General features: G+C 34.1%; 1 protein-coding gene across 1 annotated transcript; it reads right to left on the bottom strand.

Moving 5' to 3' along the window:
- Window positions 1-362: 362 nt before the first annotated feature.
- LOC110795377 (AAA-ATPase At3g28580) lies at window positions 363-2,602 on the bottom strand. Its single transcript, XM_022000383.2, has 2 exons — window positions 2,018-2,602; window positions 363-1,610 (listed from the first exon to the last, which is right to left on the bottom strand). Exons 1-2 carry the CDS (start codon window positions 2,533-2,535, stop codon window positions 494-496), a joined length of 1,635 nt encoding a protein of 544 aa, XP_021856075.1. The 5' UTR covers window positions 2,536-2,602; the 3' UTR covers window positions 363-493.
- Between the last annotated feature and the right edge of the window lie 15,984 nt (window positions 2,603-18,586).

Consider the following 18,586-nt stretch of genomic DNA (forward strand, 5'->3'; position numbering starts at 1 on the left):
TCATTTGAATAAAAAATTATTTCTTCAAAATCACTAATAATGTATAAATTAATCACTTAACCCTTTAAAATGTTTATCTCTCAACTTTTTAATTTTACAATATAAAAGTTACAGAAAAATAGGTTAAAGTTACGAAAAACTGCATAAAAGTTATCTTGGTGTACAATAAATTTATTGTACACCTTGTGCGCGCAAGACCTTTTGTTGTTTTGTTGACCTTACTTTATGTACTAAAATTTATGTAGCACTTAATGTAATACAAATATCAAATATCATGTCTGGTGAGATGCCATGTTGTATTAAAATTTTTTTTTAAAAAAAATAGCACTTAATGTAATACATATAGCAAAAAGTTGCAATAGTTTATGTTTACCTTATATAAGAATAGCAATAGCATTTTTATAATGGTATAATTGCAAAAGTTACAAAAAAACTAAAATCGCAAAGTAAGATGACAAACATAGAATTCATTTAAATTTTATTTTCCTCAAAATCATGGTTTGTTCAAAGATTCAACTTGGTTCTTAAGCTTCTGTGCATTAGCTTTTTCTTCTTGTTCCGCCTTCCTTTCTTCCTCTATTTTCGCTTTCTCATTCTTCCGTTGTTCTTTTAATCGATCATCTATTTTCGAGTTCTGAAGAGCTTTAACTAAATTCTGTAAACAAGTATCCACATCCAGCTCAAGTGACTTAGGCATCAAGTTTTCAGCAACATCAGCAGGGTTCATCTTAGTCTCCTCCAACAAGGTCTTTATAGTCTCGAACAAAGAATGTGATGTAAGATCCAAATAATTATTTGCAAGCACCTTAAATGACTCGAAACAACAATGCGATAGCTCAATATGAACATCCATTCTCCCCTTTCGAATAAGGGCTTTATCAAGTTTGTCAATATGATTTGTAGTAAAGATAATTAGTCTCTCTTCTCCAACAGCAGACCATATCCCATCAACAATATTCAACAACCCTGAAAGAGTAACTTCGCTTTTTTTCCTCTCCCCAACTGGTTCTAATTTCATCTTTCTTATAACCTTGTCCTTATCTTCTTCTATTTCCTTACCCTTGTCCTTGTCTTTCTCTGCCTTGGGTGTTCTTTTCCCCGTTAAATCAAGCGAACAATCAATATCTTCAATCACAATAATAGACTTATTAGAGGTCTCGATGAGTAGCCTCCTTAATTGAGTATTGTCCACAACCGTAGTTAACTCAAGATCATAAATGTCGTACTCTAATAAATTAGCAATAGCCACAATCATGGTTGATTTACCAGTGCCAGGAGGTCCATACAAGAGATAACCACGTTTCCATGGCTTTCCAATCTTTGCATAGTACTCTTTTGCATTACTAAAGCGAAGAAGATCGTTCATGATGTATTTTTTCTTGGCCTCGTCCATACCTATGGTGTCGAAAGAGGCTGGGTGCTTGAACTCGACATGACTCCATAAGGTCCATCTACTGTTGTTATTTGGCCCCTTTTGTTCCTTGATATTGGTAAACAACTTTCTTTGCCTTTTCCTTATTGTTATTGCTTTTCCTTCCTCTAAAATGTAATTCATGTACGATTCACTGATAAGCTTTCTATGACGACCGTGAAAAGTTAGCTCAAAATGCCTGTTACAAGGTTTGAACTCAAATTAATATTTAAGAGAATTTTTTTATCGTGTTCAATTTGCATTATAAGAGGTTCGAAATCTTCAAAGGGCTCTTGTTGGATCGAACAAGAGCACATGGTTCAATTTGCATAATAAGCAGCTACTCGATCGTACTACCTCTTATTCTGAAATTTCTATATTAAGTTTACTTTGCTATCAACCATTTTAATATTCTTAGCTAGTATTACTAATTTACGTACAAAACTCTCTGTCTTTAATTTAGATAAGTGAAAGATGGGTGAATAATACACATCCTAATTAACAATAATGACATAAAGTATAACAAAAATAAAAAATCAACTACTATTAGTACTCAATGAAAAAATTGTTAATTATGAAGACTATTAAAGAATGATGAATAATCACCTTTTTTCATTGGTTCCAGGGTAGATATTGATTGTTTGAGATCTGGAAACACTTTTACGACATTTCCACCAAACCTTAACTCCTTGATACTCATCAATAACCTCCTCATTGTTAGCTAATCCAAGCACTAAAGTCTTACCATCCTTAACAAAACTACCCTTAAATCTCCTTGCTTGTTCGGAAGCCTTCTCACTAAGGTAAGTTTCAATGGTGGTGTACGCCTCACATCGATTAAATCGTTCCCCGGTATATTCATCAACCGTGATTTGAAGATATGGAGAAAACGTTGTCACAAATCTATGTATGTATTGATAAAGGAATGAGTATATCGAACCCCGCCATCGATGAGGAAGATATTGCTCATACATAGCCCTAACAAACATTATGGATGCTAAAAACGATCCAAATTTTATAAATATGTGGTTTGTGTTCATCATCATCGTTAATTTTTTCTCTAGGATATGGAGAAATGTGGTTTTCATATTTTTTGGACCTCCTTTTGTAACTAACAAATCCATTTATTGGTTTGATAAAAGTTAGCAAGTTTTGTTCCTGATCAGTGATCAAGGGTATATTTATGTCTAGAGAATTGAAAGAAGACATTAAGGTCTTGGTTTATGTAATTATTTTATGTCAAGCCTATTTCCAAAAGGCAAAACTACCTTGTCTCATCCAGCCACTTGAGCAACGTAGAGGTAATGTTAAATAAGAGTTAATACTATTAATAACGAAGATTAAATAGTTGAAAGGTCCAGGATAAAGAAGAAGACAAAAGATTAGGTTTTATCACGACGCATGAACGTTCGGTTGAAATACTATAAAAACAACAAGAGGTGTACTGTACATATTTAAAAAATTAAAACTTTACAATAAAAATAAAATGTTTATATTTTATTGTTGTACGTTAACTGCTGAGTAGGTAACGAGTCATCGGTACTTTTATACTATCAAGGCAGAGCCGAGAAATCGGCCTAAACCGATACTCCCTCCCCTTCCTTAATACTCGTATCGTTTTAACTGCACACGCTTGCCAATGTACAATTTTGACCATCAATATCTTTAACTACATATTATAAAAACTTATAAAATATTAATATTTTAAAAATATATATTAAGATGAAGCCAACAATATATTATATATTAACATTTGTTTTGATATACTAGAAATAAAATAGGGTCAAAGTGAAAAATGTGCATAGTGCAAAAAGTCAAAACGGTACGAGTATTAAGGGACAGATGGAGTATGTATTTTTGAGGATTCGTATCCAACTTGAGACTCGAAATTTTGTTGAAACAGGAAAACCCAACCGTATCCAACCCGTTAAAACCGACAACCGATTTCGACCCGTTAATGCATGACCCGGACCCAAACCGACACTCGGTCGGAATATAACCGATAACAAAACTAACTCGACCGGACAATGACCCAAACTTGGTTCAATAACCGACTCGTTGTCAACCCGAAACCGATTATAACCTGATAAAACTTGTTATTGACCCGATTCGTGACAACTCGTTACCTAATTTTACCCGACCTATTGACAACCCGACTTGTCATTGACCTAACTAAATAGTAACTTAAATCAAGTTAATATTTTTTTATATAATTACCTAATCTAGAATAAGTGAAAAGTGATGTAGTCGTTATTGAATTATACGAAGTATAACTTCTAGTCCGCATAAAGTTATAGTCTTATTAATTTATTAGTCCTACACTTGTTTAGACTTATATTTATAAGTAATGTATAAGTGTTTTAACTAACTTTTTTTTTTTTTTTTTAAATAAAATTAATTCATTAATAAAAAGTCATACGACATCTACAAAAGAAATCTGAATCTATCAAATACATAACAAATCGAATCAAATAAAACTCGTTTTCTGCAAAACTACGATCATCGCGCATCGAACATCTTGTATACCCTCTAACACATCGTTGTTTGATACAACCTTCAACGAGGGGGTCTTTTGATCTGTTGTAATTTTGATATTGAATTAAATCTGATTCAATTGATTGTAGATGTAGAACTGACATCTGATGCGACACCGCACAAATCTTCATTGCTGAATCAATTTCTCCTGCGAAATTAAATAATATTCTCCCTCGTACACCAGAAATTTAGGATCCTCTAACCTAAGAAAATTCTCCCTAAAAGGAGAAGAATAACCCTATCTTTCGAGGGAGAACAATTCCTCGCACAAGGAGGAAGTATTATTAAAACCCTAAAACTCAAACAAAATTAGAAAAAGAACAAACAAAATAAAAAGATCGGGGCTTTCCACCGATAAAATCAATGGAAGCCCCTTCAAAGTTCACTAATAGAGGCTAAGGTTTGAGAGAGGGAGAGGAGGGAGAGGACGATCTTAAACTCTAAATAAGAGTGAGTTAGTGTTTTAACTAACTAAGCAACTATTAACTAGCTAACTATATACTATAATTAGTAAGTACGGAGTACTACAAAGTCTATAAGTAACTACTAATTAGTTTTCTACTGTAAGTAACTACAAACCGACGACCGATATCGACCCGTTAACGAATGACCCGGGTCTAAACTGGCACTCGACCGAAATATAACCAATAACACATCTGACTCAATCGGAAAATAACCCGAACTCGATTCAACTAGCGACCCGATGTCAACCCGAATCCGATTATAACCAATGAAACTTGTTATTGACCCGACCCGTGACAACCCGTTATCTGATTTTACCCGACCTGTTGACAACTTGACTTGTCATTGACCTAACTAAATAGTAACTTAAACCAAGTGAATATTATTTTTTATAATTACCTAATCTAGAAAAAGTGCAAAGTGAAATGTGAAAAGTGTTGTAGTCGTTATTGAACTATACGAAGCATAACTTATAATCCGCATAAAGTTATAGTCTTATTAATTTATTAGTCCTACACTTGTTTAGACTTATATTTATAAGTTATAAATTATAAGTAGTTTATAAGTGTTTTAACTAACTAAGCCTATATATTATAATTAGTAGTTATGGTACTACAAATAGTTATCTTGTGTAAGTCCCCTAAAAAAAGTTACTAATATAAGTAGCTTATAATTAAGTAGTAAAACTGATATAACTAAACTTATAGGGTTATAGACTTTAATAGTCGTTATAGTGTTATACTATTGCAGGCTTATACTTATAATAGTCGAACTATGAATATAATCTAATTGACATCTTAATAATCTGAATGGTAAATATTTCCTACGTGGCTTAATCATCATTACTGATTTTAAACGAAATGGTAGTTATACACTCGCAATTTTATGTCTTATATTCAACTAAACTCGAACCCTTTTTTTAGAAGAAATTAACTTGAACATATATAGTTATTGAAGGAAATAATGCCCTTGGTCCAAGTATGCATTTAATGTTAAGTCTAATAAATGCGGTTCAGTATTAATTAACAAGTTAATAATTCGGTGAGATCAAGTGAGCTGAATGCCTAGCTAGAGGCCGCTTCAGTTCAAGTGGAATTAATGATATTAATCCACAGCTTACTCTTGACTGAACCTGTAGGGTCACACGAATAGTACGTAAAAGGATCAAGTATTTAAGTGAATCAAATACTCTATTTATGAACATTTCGAAACGCGGATCTTGGTTTCAGTGGGAGTTGAGATCGTCAAAGGCAAGTAAATGAATACTTCGGAAACGATTATATTGCCGGAAACGGAAATATGGATCGTATCGGAAATATAAATTTCATCCAAGTCGTAGATGTTGCCGGAAAAGGAAACATGGTACGTATCGAAAAATATTATCGGAACGAAAATATTGCCGGAATCGGAAATATTGCCGGAAACGGAAATATTGTCAGAATCGGAAATATTATCGGAATTGGAAAATAATTCCGGAAACGGAAATATTAAATATTTGTTCGAAACGGAAATTAATTCCGGAATCGGAAATGTTAAATATTGTTCGTATCGGAAATGAATTCCGGAATCGGGAATTTGATCGGAAGCGCATCGTACGAATTAGCATCGGACGAGACTTGCTAGAAGAAGGCCCAGCACGAAGCCAGGTCCACGCCCAGCAAGTCAAGCACCCAACACAAACGCTGCCAAAGCCTCGCCAGGCCCAGCGCAAGGCCAGGCCCAGCAAGGCCATGGCGCACGCGCGAGCTCGTGGGCTGCGGGATGTGCTTCTCACGTGGGCCGCAAGGCTTGCACGGTTGTGCGGCTCGTGCTCGTGCTCGTGCAACGCTTGTGTTCAATACGAATCCTAAAGCTAATGGAATTCGTTCTATGATTAAATCCTAATCCTAATAGATAGAATTTGTTTAATAGAGTTCTAAAGATATTCTAATTAAACTAATTAGTATCCTAATAGGATTCTAAATCCCTTTCCATGACTATAAATATGTGCCTAGGTTCACAATTTATGTGTAAGAATTCAAGTATTCAAAGGTAAGATTTTCAATCAAAAATCAGCCAAACACTTGCCCTATTTAGCCGAAAATTCTAAGTACCTTAAGGGCGATTCTAGTTGGTCAAGCTTAAGGCGGATCCAGATGTGCTGTGGACTTTCTACGGAGGGACGACACTTGGAGTCCTAAAGACTTGTTCTTGTTCTTGTTCGGTTCGGGCGCAGCTAGGGAGGGCACGCTACAAAGTGTATGCATCCTAGACTAATTATATGATTATGTGCAATTAATATGATTCCTGGCATTAAGGTTTTTCCGCATGATTTATGTTCACTAGTAGAAAAAATATCATTTGCAGCGCGCATAAAAGGGGCTTTTTGCAGCGTTTTTGAGCGCTGCAATTGTGATGGCTGCAAATAATGGACTTTTATTTGCAGCGAACATAAACGCTGCAAAAAACCATTAATAACAGCGCATGGTGTTTCACACGTGCTGCAATTAGTGTCTATTTGCAGCGCTTTGATGTGCATAGGCATTGAAAAAAGAGATTTTCAAAGGGAATTTTCTGCCACAATTTACAACTTTGGTTTAACAGTGCGCGCTGCAAATAGTGCGTTTATTTTACAAAAAAAATAAATTCCTATATTAATTCTTTGGTACTACTACTCGGTACTAGCCTCCATAATTATGTTCTAACATCCATAAATACATAAATAACATCCACAAAAAGTAGTGCCAATGTGATAAATTTGAAATACATTGGTGAATTAACTTGACCTATCAGAAACATGTTAATTACAATACTTAAAGAATGTTCTGTAGCTCACTGCTTGCTCGATATTAGTGAGAAATCTTCCCATGCCACCCTCCTCACAATCTCGCCGAGGTACATACCTGATATTGTTTTCTCAAATATCTGTAACAACAGTATGCAAATACTTACCAGAGTCCAGAGATTTAAAAGCATAAGTTCTGATGCTAAGCCACTAAATACCTGCTCACCAGGATTGATGCTAGCAGCATCCATTCCCCTATCATATTCAGTCAACAGAAGTCCAGTCGAAAATGCTCCCCATTCATTGATATAGAGATTACAGATTACGTAGTGAAAAAAAAAAGTTAGTGAGAAATCTTTAAGTGAAGTGATTCTGGCTTACAGTTGTTCCCGACTTTGATATTTGGCCAGGCAGCTTAGGAATGGCATCCGTCCTCTCCACATAACACGCATTGGTTCCTGTTCCAAAGATCACAGCGATCATGACATCATACTAAATTTGAACATCCAAAAGCAACCAGAATAGAGAAAACAATATCAGGTATGTACCTCGCCTATGCATTTTTGATATTAGGATCACATACAAATGTTGACCAGAAGCATACAAAATTTATGTACTTAGATAATAAAAAGATAATCAACAAAGAAACAATTTAGGAAATTTTTAAAACTAAACCCTAATCGGCATACATCAATTGATTTCGTACAAAATTTCAAATAAACAGATCTTTGGCAATTAATTCAATGATCTATCAAACTAATCAATCAAATTGGCAATTGAATTTTTTTAATAAAGAATTGGTAAAAATTAAGATCAAACACAAAAGCAAGTTGAACAAAAACAATTCACAAATCAAACATAAAACTTAACATCGAAAATGTAGGGTGCCGCAATTTCCAACTGTATCGTTAACCTAGTACTGTTAACCTAACTGTATCAAACATAAAACAGTTCCCAGTACTTCGCTCCCGCTAAATTTCCAACTGTATCGTTAACCTAACTTGTTTCATTAGTAAAGAGCAAGCACTCTTTCCTAATGCTTGCTAAAAGGCTACGAATTTATGAAAGCCAAACATTCAAGATTCAACACATACCAAAGTTGAGACTTGCATTTCTAGCCCTCATTTATTCATTGACCCGCGTTGACCATAAGCTATTGCACCGAGATCAATTAGTGAATGCTGCGAATGAGGAGTTGGTAATGAGGTTTTTTCTACTAGTGGAAGTTCTAAAAACAAGTTCACGTGAGTCTAGGAACTTGGAATCTTTTTCTTATCAACCACCAATATTCTTCTTTTAAGCCCTAAACTAAAATTTAGCTTGAACAAACTTCTAAAACAATAAAAAAAAACTTCGCAAAAGTTGTTCAATTATGTGAAAAGGCAGAATGCTGTACCAGACTGCCCTTTCTTTGGATCCTTGAAGAGTTGAATATTGTTTAAAATCTCCGCCAGGGCGATGTACATCAAACACCCTCAGTGTTTTGTTGTACCCATCAAATATCCTGCAGGAATTGAGTAACATGAGAAAAGATGAGAATAAGACAAACCGCTCAATCATTTCTGCCAAATCATGTAAACATTGCACACAATTCAGGTACAGTCCTCGAATTAGATGGTGTTCAACACTTGAATTTGACAAGATACAAATACATGAAAGTAAAAACCAGAAGAGCAAGGCAACAAAGAATTCTCCAAGCATATGATGGTATATACTTGGTTCCAGTAGGGTTGAAAGCAATTGAAAAGGCTGCAGTAATCTCATTCATAGCATCAAAAGCTCGATATGTACATCGTAACTGAAAAACTAATCCAAATAAGAAAACTATAATGACCAGAGGAAGGCAGAAACCATAAATTCAGTAATCCCAAACCTTACAGCAATCCCAATCTTTTACACAGATAATTCAGCAATCCCAACTTACAAGCAATAACAAACTCCTTAAAACTAGCAAAAATCAGATCAGCTCAGCTTATTTACATGAAATAAGGTTAGGAAAAGCTAGCAGAATAGCAAATCAGTTCAGAACGCAGTACAATAGAGAAACAAATCAGAGCAGCAAATCAGATGATTCCTTACTAGCTGTAATGACTCATTAGTTGTATGGGAGTTGTATGGGGTTAGAAAGGATCACGGGTCCAGAGGGACTTCTGATGTTTGATGCTAACAACATCAGGATTTCCATCCAAGCTAATAAAGTAAAGAAGATGGAGTTGCACGGGATTCAATTACACAAAAATTGGCGGTCGGTAATTTATAACTACAAATGAAACTGTAGTAAGTTTAAAGTTCTAAATAAACTTTGGAATTTTTACTTTGATTCCAAACAAAAATGGATAAGGTAATAAGAATTAAAGTTCTTATACAATACAGAAGGTAGAGTAAAATTTATTATAACTCCTAAAAATATGCACGCACACAAGCACAAGACACACATGCACACTCAAACATTAGAAGAGTACACACTCTCAGATTTTCTTCACAAAAGAGTGCAACCAAAAGTAGAATATAAGATGATTGCACATTAGTGAAAGTTCTTGTCTTTTTTTCAAAAACTTCGATGATGGAAAAATGATAACAATAGCTACTTTACTTGTGACTCATGAACAAAGACGCTCAATGTTTGACTAAAAGCTATGCAAAGATGATCCTAAATAATCGAATGTATCATTTTAGGAGTAACATCTGGATGACATGTCACTACATGAGTACTAAATACACAATTTTCTGAAACAACTAAGTACCTAGAAGGAAGGACAGCCTGAGGAATCAAAGGGGTATATGATGTTTCCCGTTCTGTCGCAAGACGTTGAGCCTTCTGGAATTCCTTCAAAACTGCTTGGAAATCTTTTACAAGTTTTGCTTCAACAATCTTCTTGTTTGCCTGGATAAATGGAAGGAAGATGAAATCAAATTTTGGCTCGGGAACGCATTAATACCCAATTGAGGAAGGTATGCAGTCCATAAATCTGAAGTGTTGAAAATATACTTACACTGACATTATTGCCATGATCTGTGTCACTTGCTTATTTGAGTTTATCTGAAGTATCCTTTACTAATTGCCCAATATGTAACCTTGTCTTGTGGCTATTAAGAGGATGAAACAAGTATCAGAGGATATTAGTTCAAAATGGAATAAACAGTAAACACCACATTGCAAAACAAGAAGCACTGGATAGTCCTTATGAGTTTTTAAAACAACCAGCCTTATAAACCATGTACAGACAACACAGAGTATTACCCTAGGAATTCAGTTTAAGATAAACAAAGAAGGATGATGAGCATTGAAAGTGAAATAAGTTACAATCAACAAAAAAATTTGGGACAAGCACTGGAGAGTGGGATAAAATCTGTTGCATCAGCAACAAAATATTGTAACTCAACCATTTGAATACCACGTGAATGACTAGGATTGGAAAATTTACTCTTTCCGTTATGTAAAAAAAAGAGAAAGAATTCCCAATGGCAGCAGTTCATCTTTAAAGGATCTTTGCATAGATCAGACCTAGCACATTATCACAACCTCATGCAACTAAGAAAGTAGTTAAATAGCCAATTGAGTTCTAGGTCAATTGCTCTAAAGATGACCAAAATTCTGAGAAGACGTCCATCGACCAATCAAACAGAAATTCAACAGCAAGATAGAGTGACCTAATCACACATGGTGAACATCATGGTTTCTATAGCCTTGGCAAGAATACAACCAACTTACTCCCAACACAAAATACATCACTAAATCTAACCCAACCTAGCTCATCCAATCAAGTTATCTCATAAAACACAAAAGTTCAAGAACACTAAAGAATCAAGTTATCTCATAAATTCGGCTTGCATAAGTAACAAGATTTATTCTTACAACCACAACCATGACATGGTCTGCCATATCTCAATGGAAAAGCACATTAATTAAAAAAGAAAGATCTAAATCCACACAAATGAAAAAAAGAACCATAAAAGGTGACCTTTGAAGCATCAGGATTTGGAAACTCACCCTAGTAGAGATCGGCGAGTTCTTCTTCTCCGTAGTTTTCGTTCTCTTTCGTTTGAGATTTTTGTGTAAAATCAAGAAAACCTACGAGTAAAATTGATACCAAAAATCACAGATCTGATAATAAAAGAAACCATAAAACAATTTATGATAACGACGAAATCCAACCTTAACGCTAAGAGTTGCTCGTACAATCTGCTACTGTACTAACCTAACAGTGGTATCACGAGCCTCTTATTAATTGCATGATCTATTATTGCTTAACATGGTTAAATTTTACAAATTTGCAAAGAATTAAAAGGGGTGATTAATTTTCGTAATTGTTAATTAATTGCAAATTGCATTTATTTAATTATATGTACGCAGTTTTTCGGCAGTTTCTTCGTTACTCAACCAAATCGAGTGATTTTTGTGTCAATTCCGCATGTAAAAGGGATTCTAAAATTCCCAAATTCGAAGCCTAACTATGACTTTTCGGAGGTTTTAGTTTTTCAAACGCAAAAGTTTGTAATTTTAAGATGTTAAATTGAATATTTGCAATTCTTGTTGTTAAATCTTGAATTTTTTATTGACCTACTGTATATGTTTAACAAATTTGAATGTCTAAGCTTGTTAATTATACAACCTAATTTGTAATTGTAATTAATTTTTTGAAATTCGAATAATTTAGAATTTGATTTGACTTTCATAATTAATTGACAATTTAATTAGGTATCCATGATTAAAAACCACCATAAAAATTGTTAATTTGTGATAAATTTTAAATTTTCATGACCTAGATTTGAATCCATGTTAATCGGAAATTAATTGATTAATAAATTTTCGATTTTTCGCACTAAAATTATGAAATTAATATGATTTATTAATTTGTCGTTAATTTTAAATTAAAAATTTAAAATTTTTATGAATATCGCTCATACATGTTGCACACACAAAGCAATGGTCACTACGTGTTACCCTTAAGGGGTGTTGTATAGTGCGGGCACGCGACGACGAGCAAGGGAGCTCGTTGCCCGTGCGGTACGAATGCAGCGAGCAACATAGCATGGCGCGCGCGCGAGGCATTGGAGCTGGCCGTGTGTGCTGTGCGATGGGCGGTGGGCCCAGGGAAAAGCATGGGTGAGCAGTCGCGTGTGGGCAGCGAGCGTGCTGCGCCACAGCGCACTGCCTCGCCCGAGTGAGCGATGGGTCGCTCCTTGAGCGATGCCTCGCCAGGGGCTGCTGCGATGCGATGCGGACGAGCAGGCTGCGCGCAAGCGTGGCTTGGCTTGCTGCGTTTGCGCGCGGCTGCTGCCACTCGTGCATGCCGAGCGGTCAGTCGAGGGGAATGCTGCCTCGTACACTCGATGGGGCTTGGGCGCAAGCCCAAGTGCCTCGTCTTGTTACGATTGACGCGTTTTAATTTTAATTTTGAATTTTCAGCTCGGAAACGATTTTAATTATATTTTAAAATTCGTAATTTAAATTGTTTTCCCGGAATTTAATTTTGAATATTATAATTATTTTGAATTTTAATTTATACTAATTATTTTACTAAAATTAAAACCTTGAATTAATTTAAATTCGTTTAATTCAACTGAAAATAAATTAAATGGATTCGATTATAATTTTATATGAGCTTTAAATTTTAATTAAACTTGTATATTTCCGGTTAGACTAGAAATACATTTTTATGTTTAAAATTAGTTAAGCATATAAAGTTATTGGTTTAAGTGGGAGCCTTTAGTCATAAACTCTTGATTAGGTCTACAATCCTTTAAGGTTAAACAACTTGATTAGAATTAATAAGGACTGAATAATTGGTAGATTATTGGTGCCCTTGATTAATTGCTGCAAATATTTATGTTATGCATTACAATGTGTTTTTCTAACCAGCTATGTGGGTCATTCATGATAATGAATGGATGAATGGTATATATTGTATATGTACTGTTTTGCAGGTTAATGAAAGTGACTAGTATGGCCCAAATAGGATAGAAAATATGGTCTGCGTACCATTAATTTGAATGTTATATTGGTCTAAAAGTACCAAATTTTATTGCTTTTAAATATGGTCTGCGTACCATCAAATAGTTGTAATTAGTTTAATTATAGTTGATCCTATTTGAAGAAAATGGCGCCTCCCATGGTGAAATTCAAAACGGAGTTTCCAATCCATTTTCAAGACGGACTTTGAAGTTGAAGCTTCAAGATGAAGTCGGGCCATACTAGATCACATTTATCTTATGCATGTTTTAAGTTATTTATTGCTCTTAAATATGTCTTAATTATGCATGAGATTGTGGCTTGATTATGTTGCATGATTAAGGATTTTAGTTCACTTAAAATCTAACCAACATAGTTATAGCCTTAAGTTCCAAACTTAAAAATTGAGTTAAAAGGTGCCATGCCAAAATAACACTTACTTGGATAACCTTTACATCAATCTTAGTAATAGTTTTCCGCCATAGCGAGGTGTTACTCATTGATCCTAAAGGGGTAAGGTACACAAATAATTGTGAGTACAAGTTAGTTTTGGTGAAACTCAACGATATAAGTAAGGAGTCCTTTTATGTCGTGGCAAATGCGATAGGTTTACCTAATAAGTTCTTAGACGTACCTATCAACCAAGAGTAGTTTCTAGACTATTAGCAAAAGGCTTTTGCTTACCTAAAATATTTTAGAATTGAGTCAAAATACATAATGTGCTTAATTCTTCAATGATTTAAGGGTCTTGGAATCATTTTATTCACACCTGCCGGAACAAAAATTCGAATAAAATGCTAATGACTTGTTTGAATTGCATGATTGCTTTAATATTCAAGTTATTATTCATGATAAATACTTAGACTTTGCATGCTTCAATGTATGCTTTAATTATTATGTATAATTAAATATCTTGCATTGTAGTAAACCCTTTTAGAAAGGTAACAGTAAATTTCCTCGATTGGTGGTGAATCCAAGAACGATTCACGGAAATGAGAGAAAGTTAGCAATTTAAATGTACGTTTCTTATATCGACTTTTATGGTTGTTTTTGAGTATCAAAGTCGAATGGCAAACCGATTGGTGCTTGTGAATTCAAAATACAATGTAGTCTTGAGATCATAAAGCATTGAGTTTAAACGCTCAGCTTTACCAATGGTTAACAACCTAATATCTTTGTCCATTTATTTCTCGAATGAGTCTAGTCCCTAGACATTCGAATAGATAGATTCTTAGAGAACTTTAGAAGCTTCTGGTAAGATCATCTAGTTGAAAAAGAATATTCAACATAAATAAAATGGTAAGAACTTTGTTGGAGTGACATTGGACATGTCTAACAAAGTATAAAAGTCAACACTAAAGAATTCAATTCTTAAGACTATAAGATAGGGTACAAGAAATAGGAAAACAAGCAACAAAGGAAAGGAATTTGCGATTCCGTTTCTACCTATAAGTTTATATTTAAAGAGAAGTGACCTAGCAATCAAACTTCCTTGGTATCATATACTGCTTGAGGTTCTTACTTCGATAATAACTCAAACAATGGAAGCTAGGCTACACTAATGACCTACAAGTGGGAAATGAAGCATGGCATTGCTACTTAGTTGTAGGGTCATCTAGTTTGTTTTAATTCCTTTCAAAGGCTGGAACTTAATGGCTATTTTGTTCCATAATCAGCATACCTGAATTTCTGTTTTCAAATACAGAAAGACTCACATTCAAGAAAAACAAAAACAATATTTGTTTGTTTATTTGAATGAAATGGTCATTTACGGGTTGAGTCAATATGCTTGATTAAAACAAACAACTATTTAACAATGAGAACTTTACTAGGTTCAAATCAATCTCTTGATTTGAGTTCCACTAACCTTTAGCATTGTTGCTTAGACCATATCAACAAGTTAACATTCAAAAGCTCTATTTTAATGGACTTTTTGAAAGTTGATTGATTTCTAGATCATTCAAGACAAGTTAGTCTTACTTGTTGAAAGTAACAAAAGATATGAACTATTGTTAGAACTCCTAGACGATAGAGTTCAAAGCTAAAGAAAGATTTTATGACTTTATTATATCACCTGGATTTGAGTGAATATTGGTTTATTTACTCAATGAGATATAAGTTTGAATCTTTTTGGCCAAGTCAAAGATTCAGAAGTATAAAATTCACTTGGCAAGAAATCATAAAGATCTAGGTTAGATCATGTTGATGATTACTTGAGACCAAAAATGATCATCAATGATTGTGTGTTGTAAATTCACGATCTAGCTCCATAAGATATGGTATGTCTAAGTTGGAATGATCGAAGTCAATTAATACTTGATTCGATCAATGATAAATCATAAAGACTTTTCCTATAATTTCTAAACAAAATGCTCAACTACCACCAAACTAAACCAAATTCGTCAAAGCTATTTGAAAAGTAATTTCAGAATATCTTTTCAACAATATATATATATATATATATATATATATATATATATCTAAAGAGTTGCAAAACTCAGTGGGAGCTTAGCGTTTGTTATTCAACAAACTAAGGCCCAAGAATAGATATATGTTTCATTGTGATTTATTCAAATGAGACACAAGGGTATTGTTTCTACCACGAATTTTTGAGAACATAATGTTTGTTTGCTCGAAATGATGTCCTTTTGGAGATTGGTTTCCAAAATGACAAGTGGGAGAAAATAGACCTCGAAAGTCTTCGAGGCGAACAACAAACATAAATGGACATTCTGGAGGCTTTTCGAAGTTCTTTAGAAAATCCGAACACTTATTCTTTAAGGACTTTAGAAGTGGCTTTAAGGAATAGACATCTCTTAGAAGACTTTACAAGTGCTTCAAGAAGAACAGAATATTCAAAGGACTTTCCAGTGGCTGTTGATATTCTATTGTATGATGTTCTATATCCAAGTAGGCATAGAGTTCAAGTCACTAAAACTATGAGATTCTTCTATTAGATAGTAAAGAAACATGGAGTTCAGGTCATTGAAGCTATACGATTCTTCTATTAGATAGTGAAGAAACCTACAACTTGCAGTCAAACTATTATCATGTAGATTAATGAGTTTGTGACTTGTAAGAAAGCTATGACGAAACCTAGATTCCCTAAAATGGTTAGAGGCCATATATAGACTTAATGTTTTAAATGGTTAAAGGCCATAAAACATACTCAATGTTTTGATGAAAAAATTGAATTTTTGTTGATTTGCAAGAATAGTTTCACACCTAGTGGTTGCAAGTTTTTTTTAAGGATAAAAACCATCAAACATAGAATTGTGTTCACACACAAAGCTAGATTAGTTGCTAAAGGTTACAAGCAAATTCACGGCGTGGATTGTGTTGAAACCTCATGCATAATCGTAATGCTCAAGTCTATAAATCAAGCAATGATTGCATATTGGTACATATGGAAATTGGATGACAAAACGTATTCCTCAATCAAATGTTGGAATAAACTATGTACATGGTATGTCATAGGATTTGTGGATCCAAATAAATGCTTGAAAAGGAAAGCTAGCTTATGAAATCTAAGTACATATTTAAGCAAGCAATTGGGAATTAGAACTGTATTTTAGTGAAGCTAATAAGTATTTTAGTTTCATAAAATGTACATGATTCTTATAGATATATAAGAAGTTTAGTGGGAGTACGTAAAACTTAATTGGTCCTATGTGTATCGCACACATACCTCTCTATTGTGAAATAACATTCAAATGCTAATGACTTAGATTTGAAATTATTCATCAATGATGGACCATGGCGAAACTTAGTACATATTGGGTATTAAGACCTATTTACAAAGATCTTATAATATTGTTTTGGATTAAGTAATGGCATTTACTAAATCAAACACGAAAGACTCCATTGGAGATATTCGACCTATATGAATAAATCTAAGTAAAGGATGTTTGAACTATGTATAAGCATTTACTAAGTTAAACATCAAAGGATCTAAGTGAGATTCTTAACCTATATTATATGTCAAAGAATTTAGCTGAATTCGGTGTCTACTGAAATTGGATAGCTAAAGTTACATGAATAGAATTCAATTGGGAATTATTCAGCAAAAGAATTTGTCATGTATGATATAATAGGAGGATCGCCAAAAATGTTTTGTATGGCTTTAGGCATGACGAACATATACCAATCTCTGTTGATCTAAGTGAAGATCAACTAGATTGAGATCAAGAAAAATTTATGGTACTTGAAAAGGTACATAAGAGTAGTTCTTGATTCAAGGAAATAAAGATATGCTAAATATTGATGCTACACGCATAAACACTGGCAAAGGATCAAGCAAGATTCATTTGGAGTTAACCATTGACAAGGACGAGCTAAAGAGCATCGTGTTTTGAAATGGCAACATGGATTGGAGACCATGAGTTGTTGCGTGGGAAATTATAATAATTTCTATGTTCTAAGATATAGTTGGAAAGTCTTCCGCATATCTGTGAACTGCTTAGATAAGCAAATCCAAACAAAGCATCACTAGCAACCTATACAGTTGAAGTAAAAGTACTTATTGCCTAAGAAGCAATAAAACAGGGTTGTTTAAGTTAAAGAGTTCTTCACTAAACTTGGGTGGATCACATGTCTGCTGACTTGATGGTTCTTCATTGCAAAATGCGTAGAACCACTATCGTAGCAAGAAAGACTAGATCACAAAATAAACATACTCAAAAGATCTTATCATCTATCTCGAAGAACATTCGATGAAAAGGATATTAGGATTGGCAAATCATGATAACTAAACCTATGCAACAAGTGAGAAACAACACTCACATTGTGGCACTAGAAATCCAGCATAGCTTTGAATTCCATTAATTGTTTTAAAGATGGGTTTTGAGGCCCATGGTTGTAAAACATTGGGGTTGAACATTTATCATATATGAAATGTATTTTCATATTCCATTTAATATTGGTTTAGTATTAAATGATAAGTCCCTTCAATTTGACGATATATTCAAGATAGACTATCAGGACCAGTTCTGTGACTAAGAAATGTCTATCAAGTGAACTTGAATGTCAAAAGTTGAAAATTGTACCTAGTCGGAGTTTTCTATAAAGATGGACGCATAGAAAAAGTTAGACGACTAGAATGCAAGATGACTAGTAGTTTTGTTTCTTGAACTAGGTGGACATGGCAATGTCGTAATCATTTGCATAGATACTTACTTTGGGAAGACTAGTATCGGACAGACCTATGAAACTTTACTGTAAGATATGAAAATCTGTCATAAGTAAATTTCATTAAAGTTATTAGACACTAATCCTCAATACCTGAGTGATTTGAGTGATTTGAGATTACTTGTTTGAGAAGTGCTTACTTTGACGTTGTCAACCGTCGCACCGTAAAAGGAGGCTATAAAGGCAACGCTCAGGTAATCACCTATCAAGAAGTCTAATCTCAAGATCGCAAGATTGGGATTTTGCTCCCACAAATCGGGATGAGATGCTAAAA

This window comes from Spinacia oleracea, chromosome 1, assembly GCF_020520425.1.
Source record: "Spinacia oleracea cultivar Varoflay chromosome 1, BTI_SOV_V1, whole genome shotgun sequence".
In the NCBI taxonomy this organism is placed as follows: Eukaryota; Viridiplantae; Streptophyta; class Magnoliopsida; order Caryophyllales; family Amaranthaceae; genus Spinacia; species Spinacia oleracea.